This window comes from Coregonus clupeaformis, chromosome 31 (assembly GCF_020615455.1).
Source record: "Coregonus clupeaformis isolate EN_2021a chromosome 31, ASM2061545v1, whole genome shotgun sequence".
Classification (NCBI taxonomy): Eukaryota; Metazoa; Chordata; class Actinopteri; order Salmoniformes; family Salmonidae; genus Coregonus; species Coregonus clupeaformis.
Window position 1 is genome coordinate 17,861,343 of NC_059222.1, and position 19,156 is coordinate 17,880,498.

Here is a 19,156-nt window from a genome sequence, read left to right on the forward strand (position 1 = left end):
CTTCTAGATACATTAGAGTATATTATTTGCTGTAGAATCAACAATGTGCAGCATATTTGGATAGAGTAGCTAAACGCCAAAAGATTCTAATTCCAAATATCAATAATGCATTAGTCTTTATGTTCACTACCCATCTACTCTGCTCTTCAACCTAATGGTGCATCATGTTTCTCTCCAACATAGACGAGAACCACACAATCAACATGAGCACTTACAGTTCTGGCGGTCTCCAACTCCAGACGTATTTCCTTAGCATTGGTCTCTGCCTCGGTTTCTATGGCAGCCTTCTGCAGCTCTGCATCTTCCAGGGCAAGGGCAGACTGCTGCTCCATCTCCTTGGCAGCCTGGGCAAGCTCCTCTTTACACTGCTCCTACACCAAACACACAATTCAAGTTAAGTTTATTTGCCATATGTAATAAATACATTGGATATCTTACTCAGAGCGCTCACAATAAAACAGCAATAGAAACATCAAGACAGTGCTGGAGAAATATTCACAAAATATACATAAACATGCAGCTCAAACACTCTGGTCAAAACTATAGCTGAGTTTGTTTTGCCGTATACGGGTAGAGAGGGAAAAATACAGTATTAAAGATATGAACTTACCACGGCCTGGTTGACTCGAGAACTGAGCTCTAGTTCTTTACTGGCCAGTGCTTCACGATGTAGCTTGTCCATCTCTGCCATCTTCTCCTCCGAGGATTTCTACAACACAAATAGCAACACAATATTACATACTCATGTGATTGCAATGGATGGGTAATACAGGTAGTCCTTTGTGGTTCAGTTGGTAAGAGCATGCTGTTGACTATATATGTAGTTATGCAGGGAGTTAAGTCATGGTCAGAATACAGCGTATCTGTAGACAAAACTCCACCACACCTTCATATCTTAGATCTCCACCCCGAAACGAATAGTGGGTGAATAGCATGTTATTCTCATGCTTAATTTCAAGTTCTGAATACTCAGAGAGAAAAATGCATCAAAAAGGGAATTACGTTCCATTTACATGCGCTTAAATCTGGTAGGAATCGGCCCCTTAGTGAATTTACTGGGATTGAAATGGAATTGACACCCTGCTCTTGGTACTGGGTGAGTAGTGATTGTGTACTATGTCTCCTGAGTGGCGCAGTGGTCTAAGGCACTGCATCGCAGTACTAACTGTGCCACTAGAGATCCTGGTTCGAATCCAGGCTCTGTCGCAGCCGGCCGCGACCGGGAGACTCATGGGCGGCGCACAATTGGCCCAGCGTCGTCCAGGGTAGGGGAGGGAATGGCCGGCAGGGATGTAGCTCAGTTGATAGAGCATGGAGTTTGCAACGCCAGGGTTGTGGGTTCGATTCCCACGGGGGGCCAGTATAAAAAAATAAAAAATGTATTCACTAACTGTAAGTCGCTCTGGATAAGAGTGTCTACTAAATGACTAAAATGTAAATGTAAATGTACTACTGCATGAGTACTGCATAAGTACTGAGTGAGTATTTCATTAGTATTTTGAAGTACAGTAGATGTCCCTCACCTTCATGATGGTGACCACCTCCTGCTTGACCCTGGTGAGCTCCTGCTGCAGACTCCTCCTCTCCTCTTCCCCAGCCCTCTCTACCTCCTTCACCTGCTCCTCCAGCTGGAGTTGCAGCAGCCTCCGCGCCTCCTCAGCCCTCTGGGCCACGGCCAGAGCCTTCTCCAGCTCCTCAAACGCTGGGGGAAGGCGCAAACACACATCATCGGTCAGATACTGTACATGTACAACTTACAAATTGTTACAGAGGAAGAAGAGGAGATCCACTGACCAGCTTTCTCAGACTTTTCCTTCTGCTCCTGCAGTTCCTCTCTCTGGGCGGCGGCCATCTTGCTTCTGGAGCGGAGCTGGGCGATCTCCTCCTCCTTCATCTCCAGAGTCTCATGCATCTGACGCTTCGTCTCTGCAATGACCATGCCCTGAAGGTACAGCCATGATTGGATTTAATTTAATTTTACTTTCGGAAATAAAATAATACATGATGTATATCAACAATATGTGCATGTGATCCCAGAGGATAGCACATTAATGAAAACACTTACACTACACGTCCAAAAGTATGTGGACACCTGCTCGTCGAACAGCTCATTCCAAAATCATGGGCATTAATATGGAGTTGGTCCCCCGCTTTGCTGCTATAACAGCCTCCACTCTTCTAGGAAGGCTTTCCACTAGATGTTGGAACATTGCTGAGGGGACTTGCTTCCATTCAGCCACAGGAGCATTAGTGAGGTCGGGCACTGATGTTGGGCAATTAGGCCCAAAGGTGTTCGATGGGGTTGAGGTCAGGGCTCTGTGCAGGCCACTCAAGTTCTTCCACACTGATCTCAACAAAACATTTCTGTATGGACCTCGCTTTGTGCACGGGAGCATTGTCATGCTGTAACTGGAAAGGACCTTCCCCAAACTGTTGCCACAAAGTTGGAAGCACAGAATAATCTAGAATGCCATTGTACTGTATGCTGTAGTGTTAAGATTTCCCTTCACTGGAACTAAGGGGCCAAGCCCGAACCATGAAAAACAGCTCCAGACCATTATTCCTCCTCCAGCAAACTTTACAGTTGGCACTATACATTGGGGCAGGTAGCGTTCTCCTGGCATCCGCCAAACCCAGATTCGTCCATCGGACTGGCAGATGGTGAAATGTGATGCATCACTCCAGAGAACGTGTTTCCACTGCTCCAGAGTCCAATGGCAGCAAGCTTTACACCACTCCAGCCGACGCTTGGCATTGCGCATGGTGATCTTAGGCTTGTGTGAGGCTGCTCGGCCATGGAAACCATTTCATGAAGCTCCCGACGAACCGTTATTGTGCTGACGTTGCTTCCAGAGACAGTTTGGAACTCGGTAGTGAGTGTTACAACCGAGGACAGACAATTTTTACGTGCTACGCGCTTCATCACTCGGTGGTCCTGTTCTGTGAGCTTGTGTGGCCTACCACTTTGCGGCTGAGCGGTTGTTGCTCCTAGACGTTTCCACTTCACAATAACAGCACTTACCGTTGACCGGGGCAGCTCTAGCAGGGCAGAAATTTGACGAACTGACTTGTTGGAAAGGTGGCATCCTATGACGGTGTCATGTTGAAAGTCACTGAGCTTTTCAGTAAGGCCATTCTACTGCCAATGTTTTTCTATGGAGATTGCATGGCTGTGTGCTCGATTTAATACACCTGTCAGCAACGGGTATGGCTGAAATAGCCGAATCCACTAATTTGAAAGGATGCCCACATACTTTTGTATATATAGTTTATTTCCAAATAGGTCCTCAATGGACATGTGAAGCATTCATTCATTTTTGATCTGTACTGTTATGATTGTGTCTTTCCAATCGGACAGGTATTGTCTCTAACCAAGACAAGGACGCAGATGGAGAACATTTGTTATTCTATTATTTTGGGGGATGTGCGTAAAACTCTCTACTTTCATGTTTGGCATTAATGTACACACACACACACACACACACACACACACACACACACACACACACACACACACACACACACACCTCTCCTGCAGAGCCAGAGGTTAATGGTCAAGCGCAATAATCGTGGATAGAGTGTTTCTGACTCTGCACTCAGTGGCATAGCACACACATGTCTATATTTCACAGATTCACACTAAGCATCACTGCAGTGCGGAGGACATTTAAGGGGCACTCAAAGTTAGGACCAGAATAGTGGAGGCTGGTGGAAAGAGGGAGCAATCGAAGGATGAGGTAATTGTAATGGCTGGAATGAAAGGAAAGGAAAGGTATAAAACACTTCAAACACCTGGTCTCCATGTGTTGTTTTAGGATTCCATTCATTCCATTCTAGCCAATACGATGAACCTGATTGGAAGTGTCACCAGCCTCCACTGACAATCAAAATATATGACCAACCTTAAAAAAGGACAGTTCAAACAGTTTTTAAGTTCGTTAGCTGGCTTAGCAACGTCCAGAATCTCCTAGCTAGCATTTTTAACACCCTAGAATAGAACTAGGTAAGTTAAAAACGTTTAAAAAGTGAACTATCCCATTAAGAAGCCCTCTTCACTCACCTTGTCCTGCTCCAGCTGTTCGATAAGGTTCTTAGCATCACGCAGCTGGGTGATGAGCTTGATCTTCTCTGTGGTGTGCAGCTCCTGTAGAGTAGACAAGACAAACGGAAGGAGATACGTAAAAAATGGGTTAATGTGCAAGGTATCAAAGCAACAGTGAAGGCAGTGAGGACAGACAGACGGAAGGAGAGATCAGATAATACATGGGAAGGTGCTCTTTGGGTAAGGATTAATGGACCATCTTTGAAAGTAAAACATTGATTAATCTGCAAGTCATCAAAGGAACAGGAGCACCACCGTAGTAAAGGAGCAGGAGCACCACCGTAGTAAAGGAGCACCACCGTAGTAAAGGAACAGGAGCACCACCGTAGTAAAGGAACAGGAGCACCACCGTAGTAAAGGAACAGGAGCACCACCGTAGTAAAGGAAAACAGGAGCACCACCGTAGTAAAGGAAAACAGGAGCACCACCGTAGTAAAGGAAAACAGGAGCACCACCGTAGTAAAGGAACCGGAGCACCATAGTAGTAAAGGAACAGGAGCACCACTGTAGTAAAGGAACAGGAGCACCACTGTAGTAAAGGAACAGGAGCACCACTGTAGTAAAGGAACAGGAGCACCACCGTAGTAAAGGAACAGGAGCACCACCGTAGTAAAGGAACAGGAGCACCACCGTAGTAAAGGAACAGGAGCACAACCGTAGTAAAGGAACAGGAGCACCACTGTAGTAAAGGAACAGGAGCACCACCGTAGTAAAGGAAAAGGAGCACCACCGTAGTAAAGGAACAGGAGCACCACCGTAGTAAAGGAACAGGAGCACAACCGTAGTAAAGGAACAGGAGCACCACCGTAGTAAAGGAACAGGAGCACCACCGTAGTAAAGGAAAAGGAGCACAACCGTAGTAAAGGAACAGGAGCACAACCGTAGTAAAGGAACAGGAGCACCACCGTAGTAAAGGAACAGGAGCACCACCGTAGTAAAGGAAAAGGAGCACCACCGTAGTAAAGGAACAGGAGCACCACCGTAGTAAAGGAAAAGGAGCACCACCGTAGTAAAGGAACAGGAGCACAACCGTAGTAAAGGAACAGGAGCACAACCGTAGTAAAGGAACAGGAGCACCACCGTAGTAAAGGAACAGGAGCACCACCGTAGTAAAGGAACAGGAGCACCACCGTAGTAAAGGAAAAGGAACACCACCGTAGTAAAGGAACAGGAGCACCACCGTAGTAAAGGAACAGGAGCACAACCGTAGTAAAGGAACAGGAGCACCACCGTAGTAAAGGAACAGGAGCACCACCGTAGTAAAGGAACAGGAGCACCACTGTAGTAAAGGAACAGGAGCACCACTGTAGTTAATGTCAGGGCACTGTTCTTAATAACACTGAACTGAATTTAGACAACCAACTACTCCTCATAACCTTTAAGCAGGGGTACAAACATCAGATTTCATACAAATGGATGTATCATTCCTTACAACATATTGTTTAAATCATCAGGACCGTGCTCAGGTTATTGCACAGGTTGCCCTCGCATGAACCTCCAGGCTCTTTCCTGGTAATCTGGTCCCATATGCGTTTGTGTTGTATAGCCAACTCCTATGGTCGTTTCAATGAACAATGAATACAGCACGAACAGCTCTGGGAACAGGCTACTTTCCTAGTTAGAAAAAGGTTAAATAAAACAAGGAAAGACCAAGACAGGTTCAAAAATGTTTCTGCATAACAGGCAGAGAGTGACCCCTTCAGACCACACCTCTCCTTAAGCTGCTCCCTAGTCTCCCTACACCACCCATGAGGCCCGGCCACCACAGCCACAAGGCGGTTGTCAACAGAGGCTGCATACAAGGCCAGCTAAACCAACACACAGATCAGGTTAGGTTGGGTTAGCAGCAGTGGTTTGTATGTTCTCACACAGTAGCTATGAAACTACTCTGTGAAAACATACAATAAGGCAAATAATAATTTAACACAAATACGAAACAGACCACAACGCCATATAAATACAAGATCCCAAAGGTGAAATGGTGGCCTGGGAGACAGCTGCTGTCTGTTTTACAGGGTGTGTGTGTCTGTGGATGAGCAAGCCCCTCCATGCTGGTTAGGAGAGCTGAGTGCCTGTTAACCTCTGGCTCTTTCTGTCACAGGAACAGCCCTGTTCTCAGACACTGGCCAGGTTCAACACACACACACACACATCCTGTAACTCCACCCAAACACACGCACGCGCATTATGCAACTCCACACACACACACACACACCTCTGCCCATCGTGCAGAGCTATTGTCTGTTATCACAGGCCTGTTCTAACGCCCAGCATCACTCAACAGCCGCTAGTGAAAACGACAGACACCACAGCCAAACTAAACAGCCAAAAGTCCTAAATAGCACCCTATAGTGCACAATGTATGGAAAAGGGTGCCATTTGGGATGCATTTCTGGTTTCTAGCCAGAGGTTTTGGGGCATCATAACAAGACAAAGCTCCACACCCTTTCTGAGCGATAGAGTGTGTGTGTGTGTGTGTGTGTGTGTGTGTGTGTGTACGTGTGTCATAGAAATAGATAGTGAAGCCACAGACCAGGCACATGATCACTAAACCATGAAGACTCCATTGGATTATTTATGACAGTGTTGTGAATCAATCAATCAATTTTATTTTATATAGCCCTTCTTACATCAGCTAATATCTCGAAGTGCTTTACAGAAACCCAGCCTAAAACCCCAAACAGCTAGTAATGCAGGTGTAGAAGCACGGTGGCTAGGAAAAACTCCCTAGAAAGGCCAAAACCTAGGAAGAAACCTAGAGAGGAACCAGGCTATGAGGGGTGGCCAGTCCTCTTCTGGCTGTGCCGGGTGGAGATTATAACAGAACCATGCCAAGATGTTCAAAAATGTTCATAAGTGACAAGCATGGTCAAATAATAATCAGGAATAAATCTCAGTTGGCTTTTCATAGCCGATCATTAAGAGAAACATGGTGTTACTGTTCACACCATAGAGATACATGTATTCTGTTGAATTCTGTGGTTGACACTCACTCTTCAGCCCCATATAATGAACTCCCTTCAACACTACAGTGTACTAAGTACAAGCGGCCATTTCTGTGGTGACCATATGTGGAAAATGGCCTTCTAAAATGTGTATTCCTGGGTGCCGCTTAAGCAATCTTTTCCAAAAAAGTTGATTAGAAGATCCATGTAAAACAAAATGGCTAATTGTAATGGCCAGAATGCAATATTGCTAATTTATGATCGCACAACTTTATTTGCGTGTTTCATACCGTTCCATTCCAGCTATGGAATACTATCACAAAACATCCTCTCCATTTCTCCCTCCACCGACATTGGTTAACACACCTTGGTTTTCTCCAGCTCCTGCAGTCTCTCCTGCAGCTGCTCCTGCAGAGTGTCGTTCTCGCTGGTCAGCTGGGCACTGCGCTCCTTGTGTGTCCTCAGCAGCTCCTTACACTTCTGGAGTAGATTCTCCTGGCGTGTCACCCTCTTCTGCAGCGCCTCCATGCTTTTAGATAGGTCAGTGCTGCCCTCTGCTGATTAGAAGAGGCAACGCAGCTTTGTGAGAAAAAGGGATTCCCACTGAGAGGCATCCAGTGCATTCGGAAAGTATTCTGACCCCTTGACTTTTTCCACATTTTGTTACTTCACGGCCTTATTCTAAAATGTATTAAATTAATTTTTTCCCTCATCAATCTACACACAATACCCCATAATGACAAAGTGAAGAGGTTTTAATTTATTTTTCCAAATGTATTACAAATAAAAAAACAGAAATACCTTATTTACATAAGTATTCCAACCCTTTGCTATGAAATTGAGCTCAGGTGCATCCTGTTTCCATTGATCATCCTTGAGATGTTTATACAACTTGATTGAAGTCCACCTGTGGTAAATTCAATTGATTGGACATGATTTGGAAAGGAACACACCTGTCTATATAAGGTTCCACAGTTGACAGTGCATGTCAGAGCAAAAACCAAGCCATGAGGTCGAAGGGATTGTCCGTAGAGCTCCGAGACAGGATTGTGTCGAGGCACAAATCTGGGGAAGGGTACCAAAACATTTCTGCAGCATTGAAGGTCCCCAAGATCACAGTGGCCTCCATCATTCTTAAATGGAAGAAGTTTGGAACCACCAAAATACTCTTCTTAGAGCTGGCCGTCCGGCCAAACTGAGCAATCGGGGGAGAAGGGCCTTGGTCAGGGAGGTGACCATGAACCTGATGGTAAATCTGACAGAGCTCCTCTGTGGAGATGGGAGAACCTTCCAGAAGAACAATCATCTCTGCAGCACTCCACCAATAAGGCCTTTATGGTATAGTGGCCAGATGGAAGCCACTCCTCAGTAAAAGGCACATGACAGCCCACATGGAGTTTGCCAAACGGCACCTAAATGACTCTCAGACCACGAGAAACAAGATTCTCTGGTCTGATGAAACCAAGATTGAACTCTTTGGCCTGAATACCAAGCATCACGTCTGGAGGAGACCTGGCACCATCCCTACAGTGAAGCATGGTGGTGGCAGCATCATGCTGTGGGGATGTTTTTCAGCGGCAGGGACTGGGAGACTAGTCAGGATCGAGGACAAGATGAACGGAGCAATGTACAGAGAGATCCTTGACGAAAACCTGCTCCAAAGCGCTCAGGACCTGAGACTGGGGCGAAGGTTCACCATCCAACAGGACAACGACAATGTCCTTGAGTGGCCCAGCCAGAGCCTGGACTTCAACCCGATCTAACATCTCTGGAGAGACCTGAAAATAGCTGTGCAGCGACGCTCCCCATCCAACCTGACAGAGCTTGAGAGGATCTGCAGAGAAGAATGGAGAAACTCCCCAAATACAGGTGTGCCAAGCTTGTGGCGTCATACCCAAGAAGACGAGGCTGTAATCGCTGCCAAAGGTGCTTCAACAAGGCACTGAGTAAAGGGTCTGAATACTTATGTAAATGTGGTATTTCCCGTTTTTTTATTTTTTATACATTTGCAAAAAAAATCTAAAAACCTGTTTTTGCTTTGTCATTGTGAGGTATTGTGTGTAGATTGATGAGGGGAAAAAAACAATTTAATCAATTTTAGAATAAGGCTGTAACGTAACAAAATGTGGAAAAAGTCAAGGGGTCTGAATACTTTCCGAATGCACTGTACATGTTATATTACATAGATATACATACACGTTCTAATCCTATCCCTAACCATCTTTTTAAAAAATTTCAATTTCACCTTTATTTAACCAGGTAAGCCAGTTGAGAACAAGTTCTCATTTACAACTGCGACATGGCCAAGATAAAGCAAAGCAGTGCGATAAAAACAACAACACAGTTACATATGGGGTAAACAAAACAAAGTCAAATATACAACAGAAAATATATATACAGTGTGTGCGAATGTGGTAAGTTATGGAGGTAAGGCAATAAATAGGCCATAGTGCAAAATAGTTACAATTTCGTATTAACACTGGAATGATAGATGTGCAAAACATGATGTGCAAATAGAGATACTGGGGTGTAAATTAGCAAAATAAATAACAATATGGGGATGAGGTAGTTGGGTGGGCTAATTACAGATGGGCTGTGTACAGGTTCAGTGATCAGTAAGCTGCTCTGACAACTGATGCTTAAAGTTAGTGAGGGAGATAAAAGTCTCCAGCTTCAGAGATTTTTGCAGTTTGTTCCAGTCATTGGCAGCAGAGAACTGGAAGGAATGGCGGCCAAAGGAGGTGTTGGCTTTGGGGATGACCAGTGAGATATACCTGCTCGAGCGCAGACTACGGGTGGGTGTTGCTATGGTGACCAGTGAGCTAAGATAAGGCAGGGATTTGCCTAGCAGTGATTTATAGATGACCTGGAGCCAGTGGGTTTGGCGACGAATATGTAGTGAGGGCCAGCCAACAAGAGTGTACAGGTCACAATGGTGGGTAGTATATGGGGCTTTGGTGACAAAATGGATGGCACTGTGATAGACTACATTCAATTTGCTGATTAGAGTGTTGGAGGCTATTTTGTAAATGACATCGCCGAAGTCAAGGATCGGTAGGACAGTCAGTTTTACGAGGGCATGTTTGGCAGCATGAGTGAAGGAGGCTATGTTGCGAAATAGGAAGCCGATTCTAGATCTAACTTTTGATTGGAGATGCTTAAATGTGAGTCTGGAAGGAGAGTTTACAGACTAACCAGACACCTAGGTATTTGTAGTTGTCCACATACTCTAGGTCAGACCCGCCGAGAGTAGTGATTCTAGTCGGGTGGGCGGGTGCAAGCAGCGTTCGGTTGAAGAGCATGCATTTAGTTTTACCAGTGTTTAAGAGCAGTTGGAGGCTACTGAAGGAGTGTTGTATGGCATTGAAGCTTGTTTGGAGGTTTGTTAACACAGTGTCCAATGAAGGGCCAGATGTATACAAAATGGTGTCGTCCGCATAGAGGTGGATCCGAGCGTCACCAGCAGCAAGAGAGACATCATTGATATACACAGAGAATAGAGTCGGCCCGAGAATTGAACCCTGTGGCACCCCCATAGAGACTGCCAGAGGTCCAGACAACAGGCCCTCCGATTTGACACATTGAACTCTATCTGAGAAGTAGTTGGTGAACCAGGCAAGGCAGTCATTTGAGAAACCAAGGTTATTTAGTCTGCCAACAAGAATGCAGTGGTTGACAGAGTCGAAAGCCTTGGCCAGGTCGATGAAGACGGCTGCGCAGTACTGTCTTTTATCGATCGCGATTATAATATCGTTTAGGACCTTGAGCGTGGCTGAAGTGCACCCATGACCAGCTCGGAAACCGGATTGCATAGCGGAGAAGGTACGGTGGGATTCGAAATGGTCTGTGATCTGTTTGTTAACTTGGCTTTCAAATACTTTCGAAAGGCAGGGCAGGATGGATATAGGTCTGTAACAGTTTGGATCTAGAGTGTCACCCCCTTTGAAGAGGGGGATGACCGCGGCAGCTTTCCAATCTCTGGGGATCTCAGACGTTACGAAAAAGAGGTTGAACAGGCTAGTAATAAGGGTCCAGATTCTAGCCCAGATGATTTGTAGGGGTCCAAATTTTTCAGAACATCAGCTGACTGAATTTGTGTGAAGGAGAATCGGGGGGCATGGGCAAGTTGTAGCAGAGGGTGCAGAGCTGGTGTCCGGGGTAGTGGTAGCCAGGTGGAAAGCATGGCCAGCCGTAGCAAAATGCTTGTTGAAATTCTCGATTATTGTAGATTTATCAGTGGTGACAGTGTTTCCTAGCCTCAGTGCAGTGGGCAGTTGGGAGGAGGTGCTCTTATTCTCCATGGACTTTACAGTGTCCCAAAACTTTTTGGAGTTAGTGCTACAGGATGCACATTTTTGTTTGAAAAAGCTAGCCTTTGCTTTCCTAACTGATTGTGTATAATGGTTCCTGACTTCCCTGAAAAGTTGCATATCGCGGGGGCTGTCCGATGCTAATGCAGTACGCCACAGGATGTTTTTGTGCTGGTCAAGGGCAGTCAAGTCTGAGGAGAACCAGCAGCTATATCTGTTCTTACTTCTGAATTTTTTGAATGGGGCATGCTTATTTAAGATTGAGAGGAAAGCATTTTTAAAGAACAACCAGGCATCCTCTACTGACGGAATGAGGTCAATATCCATCCAGGATACCTGGGCCAGGTCAATTAGAAAGGCCTGCTCGTTAAAGTGTTTTAGGGAGCGTTTGACAGTGATGAGGGGTGGTCGTTTGACGCAGGCAATAAGGTAGTGATCGCTGAGATCCTGGTTGAAGACAGCGGAGGTGTATTTAGAGGGCCCATGTTTACAGATTTAGGGTTGTAACTGGTAGGTTCGTTGATAATTTGTGTGAGATTGAGGGAATCTAGTTTAGAATGTAGGTTGTTAAGCATATCCCAGTTTAGGTCACCAAGCAGTACGAACTCTGAGGATCGATGGGGGGCAATCAGTTCACATATGGTGTCCAGGGCACAGCTCGGGGCTGAGGGGGGTCTGTAGCAAGCGGCAACAGTGAGAGACTGGAAAGGTGGATTTTTAGAAGTAGAGGCTCAAACTGTTTGGGCACAGGCCTGGATAGTATGATAGAGCTTTGCAGGCTATCTCTACAGTAGATTGCAACCCCACCCCCTTTGGCAGTTCTATCGAGACGGAAAATGTTGTAGTTGGGGATGGAAATTTCTGAATTTTTGGTGGCCTTCCTAAGCCAGGATTCCGACACTGCTAGAACATCAGGGTTGGCAGAGTGTGCTAACGCAGTGAATAACTCAAACTTAGGGAGGAGGCTTCTGATGTTAACGTGCAAGAAACCAAGGCTTTTACGGTTACAGAAGTCAACAAATGATAACGCCTGGGGAGTAGGAGTGATACTGGGGGCTACAGGGCCTGGGTTAACCTCTACATCACCAGAGGAACAGAGGAGAAGTAGAATAAGGATACGGCTAAAGGCTTTAAAAACTGGTCTTCTAGTGCGTTGGGTACAGAGAATAAAAGGGGCAGATTTCCGGGCGTTGTAGAATAGATTCAGGGCATTATGTACAGACAAGGATATGGAAGGATATGAGTACAGTGGAGGTAAACCTCAGCGTTGGGTAACGATGAAAGAGATAGCATCACTGGAGGCACCGATTGAGTCGGTCTCCGCGTGTATGGGGGGTGGGACAAAGGAGCTATTTAAGGCAGGTTGAGCTGGACTGGGGGCTCTACAGTGAAATAGTACAATAAGAAATAACCGAAACAGCAATAAGCAAGGCATATTGACATGGGAGAGAGGCATAAAGCAATCACAGGTGTTATTCGAGAGAGCTAAGACAACAGCTGGTAATGGTGACAAAGTTTGGGCTGAGGCTAAACATAAACAGGATGCGGTACCGTATAAAGGAACAGTCCAGCAGGCATCAGCTGTATAGCTGAGTTATCATAAGGTCCGGTGAACAGCAATAGGAGAGTTCAGAGGTAGTTCGGGGGCTGCTACAGCACTGGCGAGCAAGAGGCACAGCTTGCGTGTGCTAGCGGGCCGGGGTTAGCAGATGGATTTTCGTGGTCGACGTCGTAACGGGAAGCCTGTTGAAACCACATCAGACGATTTCGTCGGCAGACCAGTCGTGTTGGATCGGCAGGGCTCCGTGTCAACACTAGGAGGTCCCGTCCGGTTGACAGAGAGGTAGATAGCCGGGAGATGGGCCTGGCTCGAGGCTAGCTCAAGGCTAACTGGTGCTTGCTAAGGGGCAATGGTAATTAGCCAACGACAACAGCCATTCGGTTGCAGCTAGCAAGTTGCGATGATCCGGCGTTAGGGTCCAGTGATTCCGGCAGAAAATCCGATATGCTCTGGGTCAATAGCACGCTGTGCAGACTGGCCGACAAATTGTCCAGGCTAGAGCTAGAGCTGGCTGGTGTGTAGTGCAGGCCACGGACAATGGTTTAGACCGCTAATGGTGGCTAATAGCAAGTAGCTAGCTAGCTGGCTACAACAGCCATTCGGTTGCTAGACTAGTTTCAGCTTAAGGTTCTTGATAAAAGTTATAAATAAATAATATAATCATTTTCACGTTGGGTGAGGCGGGTTGCAGGAAAGTATATTTAGTTAAAGAATGAAAAGTAAAAAAGTAAAATTGAGAAATATATACAAAATAGACAAAAAAACTAAAGAACTGGCTATTAACACGAGGACACAATATAAAATACGACCGCACTGCTACGCCATCTTGGAATTTCCATCTGCAGCACCTCCATGGTTTTCGATGGGTCAGCGCTGCCTTCTCAGGTTAAATGAGGTAATGTGGCTCAGTCAGACGAAGGGGAGTACTGACTATGACTGAGGCGTTAAGGATTGGTGGTTGTGGTTTTATGTGTTAAAAGGGATAGTTCACCCACACTACACATTGGTTTCCTTACCCTGTAAGTAGTCTATTGACAAGGTATGACAGCAATCCATGCTTTGGTTTAGTTTCCCTGGCACTGTTTCCACATGCTAACGTTTTAGCATTTATGGCAGAAATCCCATTCAAGTCATGGGACCGATATTATCATTTTTCGTACATCATGTTCAAAACATCTATAAGTCACTTTGTTGAGCTTCACAATCAATTTTAGATACTTTCTGATGATTTGGACATGATGTGTGCAAAATGCTAATATCGGTCCTATGACTAGAATGGGATTTGTGCCACAAATGCTAAAACGTTAGCATGTGGAAACATTGCCAGGGAAACTAAATCAAAGCATGGATTGCTGTCATACCTTGTCTATAGACTGCTTACAGGGTAACAAAACCAATGTGTCATTTTGTAATTTGGGTGATCTATCCCTTTAAATATACTCGATAAACTTGATAAAAGCCAGATGGCTCTAAACATTTCAACACTAAATGACTCAGACCTGGGTCTAAACAGTATTAGAAATTAAAACACTAAGTGTTTGGTTGAGCCTGCCTAGAGTGCCAGAGGTGTAGAGGGTTTCCACCTTAGGCACTATTCAATTGGTTCCATTGTACCAGACAATACTATTTGAACCCAGGTCTGCTACTGTCCATCTACACATCATCATCATCATCTATCAGGGGTGTGAGTCAGCATAGTGTCTGTGCTGTATAGTACCTGGGTCTTTGGAGGGGCTCTGTGGGGCAGAGGCAGAGTCTGGAGGATCTTCAGCCTGGAGAGGGTGTTCAACCTCAGGGGCCACAGCTCCACCAGGAACCCCCTTCAGACACTTCTTCATCAGTGCAACCTGGCAGAGAAGGAGGATGGGGGGGGGACACACAGTCAAAACACAGAGCAACACAGGCTAGAGACCAGACATTATTCAACAGTCAAGATTATACTGACTGTGTTCAGCATACACCCATTGAAACACACATAAAAAAAACAATAAATAAATATATTTTTCTTTACAGATCAGTGGGAGCAAATCCCAACGTGATGCATTTTACATTTAACAAAAATTTAACAAAATGTGAAAACTGGAAGAGGAGAGAATACTTTCACTATGAACTGTACTGTATATAAACACCTGTGTCTGAAGCACAGTAATCATTTGGTCCTTCTCCTCCAGGGCAGCGTCAAACTCCTCCTGAAGGTGCTTCTTAGCCTGCTGGTCCATGTGCAGCTCCTGGGGAGAAACATTGTCATATAACACATTGCCTTAATACATACAGTCGTGGTCAAAAGTTCTGAGAATGACACAAATATTACATTTTCACAAAGTCTGCTGCCTCAGTTTTTATGATGGCAATTTACAAATACTCCAGAATGTTATGAAGAGTGATCAGATGAATTGCAATTAATTGCCATGAAAATGAACTTAATCCCAAAAAACATTTCCACTGCATTTCAGCCCTGCCACAAAAGGACCAGCTGACATCATGTCAGTGACTCTCTCGTTAACACAAGTGAGAGTGTTGACGAGGACAAGGCTGGAGATCACTATGTCATGCTGATTGAGTTAGAATAACAGACTGGAAGCTTTAAAAAGGAGGATGGTGCTTGAAATCATTGTTCTTCCTCTGTTAACCATGGTTACCTGCACGGAAACACGTGCCGTCATCATTGCTTTGCACAAAAAGGGCAAGGATATTGCTGCTAGTAAGATTGCACCTAAATCTACCATTTATCAGATCATCAAGAACTTCAAGGAGAGAGGTTAAATTGTTGTGAAGAAGGCTTCAGGGCTCCCAAGAAAGTCCAGCAAGCACCAGGACCTTCTCCTAAAGTTGATTCAGCTGCGGGATCGGGGCACCACCAGTGCAGAGCTTGCTCAGGAATGGCAGCAGGCAGGTGTGAGTGCATCTCCACGCACAGTGAGGCGAAGACTTTTGGAGGATGGCCTGGTGTCAAGAAGGGCAGCGAGGAAGCCACTTCTCTCCAGGAAAACATCAGGGACAGACTGATATTCTGCAAAAGGTACAGGGATTGGACTGCTGAGGACTGGAGTAAAGTTATTTTCTCTGATGAATCCCCTTTCCGATTGTTTGGGGCATCCGGAAAAAAGCTTGTCCGGAGAAGACAAGGTGAGCGCTACCATCAGTCCTGTGTCATGCCAACAGTAAAGCATCCTGAGACCATTCATGTGTGGAGTTGCTTCTCAGCCAAGGGAGTGGGCTCACTCACAATTTTGCCTAAGAACACAGCCATGAATAAAGAATGGTACCAACACATCCTCCGAGAGCAACTTCTCCCAACCATCCAAGAACAGTTTGGTGACGAACAATGCCTTTTCCAGCATGATGGAGCACCTTGCCATAAGGCAAAAGTGATAACTAAGTGGCTCGGGGAACAAAACATCGACATTTTGGGTCCATGGCCAGGAAACTCCCCAGACCTTAATCCCATTGAGAACTTGTGGTCAATCCTCAAGAGGCGGGTGGACAAACAAAAACCCACAAATTCTGACAAACTCCAAGCATTGATTATGCAAGAATGGGCTGCCATCAGTCAGGAAGTGGCCCAGAAGTTACAGTGAGGGAAAAAAGTATTTGATCCCCTGCTGATTTTGTACGTTTGCCCACTGACAAAGAAATGATCAGTCTATAATTTTAATGGTAGGTTTATTTGAACAGTGAGAGACAGAATAACAACAAAACAATCCAGAAAAACACATGTCAAAAATGAGGAAAATAAGTATTTGACCCCCTCTCAATCAGAAAGATTTCTGGCTCCCAGTTGTCTTTTATACAGGTAACGAGCTGAGATTAGGAGCACACTCTTAAAGGGAGTGCTCCTAATCTCAGTTTGTTACCTGTATAAAAGACACCTGTCCACAGAAGCAATCAATCAATCAGATTCCAAACTCTCCACCATGGCCAAGACCAAAGAGCTCTCCAAGGATGTCAGGGACAATATTGTAGACCTACACAAGGCTGGAATGGGCTACAAGACCATCGCCAAGCAGCTTGGTGAGAAGGTGACAACAGTTTGTGTGATTATTCGCAAATGGAAGAAACACAAAATAACTGTCAATCTCCCTCGGCCTGGGGCTCCATGCAAGATCTCACCTCGTGGAGTTACAATGATCATGAGAACGGTGAGGAATCAGCCCAGAACTACACGGGAGGATCTTGTCAATAATCTCAAGGCAGCTGGGACCATAGTCACCAAGAAAACAATTGGTAACACACTATGCCGTGAAGGATTGAAATCCTGCAGCGCCCGCAAGGTCCCCCTGCTCAAGAAAGCACATATACAGGGCCGTCTGAAGTTTGGCAATGAACATCTGAATAATTCAGAGGAGAACTGGGTGAAAGTGTTGTGGTCAGATGAGACCAAAATGGAGCTCTTTGGCATCAACTCAACTCGCCGTGTTTGGAGGAGGAGGAATGCTGCCTATGACCCCAAGAACACCATCCCCACCGTCAAACATGGAGGTGGAAACATTATGCTTTGGGGATGTTTTTCTGCTAAGGGGACAGGACAACTTCACCGCATCAAAGGGACGATGGACGGGGCCATGTACCGTCAAATCTTGGGTGAGAACCTCCTTCCCTCAGCCAGGGCATTGAAAATGGGTCGTGGATGGGTGTTCCAGCATGACAATGACCCAAAACACACGGCCAAGGCAACAAAGGAGTGGCTCAAGAAGAAGCACATTAAGGTCCTGGAGTGGCCTAGCCAGTCTCCAGACCTTAATCCCATAGAAAATCTGTGGAGGGAGCTGATGGTTTGAGTTGCCAAACGTCAGCCTCGAAACCTTAATGACTTGGAGAAGATCTGCAAAGAGGAGTGGGACAAAATCCCTCCTGAGATGTGTGTAAACCTGGTGGCCAATTACAAGAAATGTCTGACCTCTGTGATTGCCAACAAGGGTTTTGCCACCAAGTACTAAGTCATGTTTTGCAGAGGGGTCAAATACTTATTTCCTTCATTAAAATGCAAATAAATGTATAACATTTTTTACATGCATTTTGTCTGATTTTTTTGTCGTTATTCTGTCTCTCACAGTTCAAATAAACCTACCATTAAAATTATAGACTGATCATTTCTTTGTCAGTGGGCAAACGTACAAAATCAGCAGGGGATCAAATACTTTTTTCCCTCACTGTAATTGACAGCATGCCAGGGCGTATTGCAGAGGTCTTGAAAAAGAAGGGTCAACACTGCAAATATTGACTCTTCGCATAAACTTAATGTAATTGTCAATAAAAGCCTTTGACACTTATGGAATGCTTGTAATTATACTTCAGTATACCATAGTAACATCTGACAAAAATATCTAAAAACACTGAAGCAGCAAACTTTGTGAAGACCAATACTTTTGACCACGACTGTACAGCTCCTGGTGAGGAACATAGTGTGTTTGAGATCGACTAAACTGCAGTCGGACCACTCAGAATGACTCATCTACAATAACACCTTACTTCCCAAATAACTACTCCCTATGAGATCAAGATTAGTAGTTCTGTGAATTGCCTTGCTCACACTGATCACCTTATCAAACACTATCATGGTTCAGAGCCAGAGAAGTCTTTCTATACTTCCTACATGTAGGGCACACTGCACCATTTCAACCAGGGAAAGGTTTCTTTCCTACAAACGCAGGTTAGAGTCTCAGTGAATTACATCCTGAACACATCACACAAGTTCAAACAAGTCACATGCAATGCCTTATCTTGTTCTGATAACAAAAATATGCTGCTCCTTCCTCTCTTTCCTTGTCTTAGGTAACCTCCTGCTCCTTCCTCTCTTTCCTTGTTTTAGCTAACCTCCTGCTCCTTCCTCTTTCCTTGTTTTAGCTAACCTCCTGCTCCTTCCTCCTTCCTTGTCTTAGCTAACCTCCTGCTCTTGACTACCTTCCTTTGGCTCAGCTACTGTTTTTTGGGGTCAGGACAGATAAAGAATTCAGGAATTCCACCTCTACTGCTGTGACTCAGTGGTTGCTTGTATCCTAAAAGCTTTTGAGTTCATGTCAGAGAGAGAGAGAGTAATGGGTCATAACAGAGTAAAATAAGACCCCATAGACAGTACTTTGATAGGGATAGAATTAGACAAACATAGTACAGACATATACCGGTATTCATCAGAAACAGATGGTGTTCATGGTCATACCTCTCTCAACTCCCCAATCCTACGGAGAGCTTTGTCTTGACTCTGACTGAGAATGGCCTGAGGAGAAAAGCAGAAAAGACT

General features: G+C 45.2%; 1 protein-coding gene across 5 annotated transcripts in view; it reads right to left on the minus strand.

The window, feature by feature from the left end:
• Window positions 1-19,156, minus strand: part of LOC121547674 (golgin subfamily A member 4) — a 62,415-nt gene that overhangs the window by 23,990 nt on the left and 19,269 nt on the right. For 4 of the 5 annotated variants that reach the window (XM_041859054.1, XM_041859053.1, XM_041859052.1 and 1 more), the window contains 9 exons: window positions 19,076-19,132; window positions 15,048-15,146; window positions 14,636-14,765; window positions 7,414-7,604; window positions 4,061-4,144; window positions 1,795-1,942; window positions 1,524-1,702; window positions 611-709; window positions 216-371 (listed from right to left, as the gene is read on the minus strand). In XM_041859054.1, coding sequence (XP_041714988.1) covers window positions 216-371; window positions 611-709; window positions 1,524-1,702; window positions 1,795-1,942; window positions 4,061-4,144; window positions 7,414-7,604; window positions 14,636-14,765; window positions 15,048-15,146; window positions 19,076-19,132 — 1,143 coding nt within the window. The remainder of the gene's footprint in view (window positions 1-215; window positions 372-610; window positions 710-1,523; window positions 1,703-1,794; window positions 1,943-4,060; window positions 4,145-7,413; window positions 7,605-14,635; window positions 14,766-15,047; window positions 15,147-19,075; window positions 19,133-19,156) is intronic. The other variant, XM_041859051.1, reaches the window with a different exon arrangement.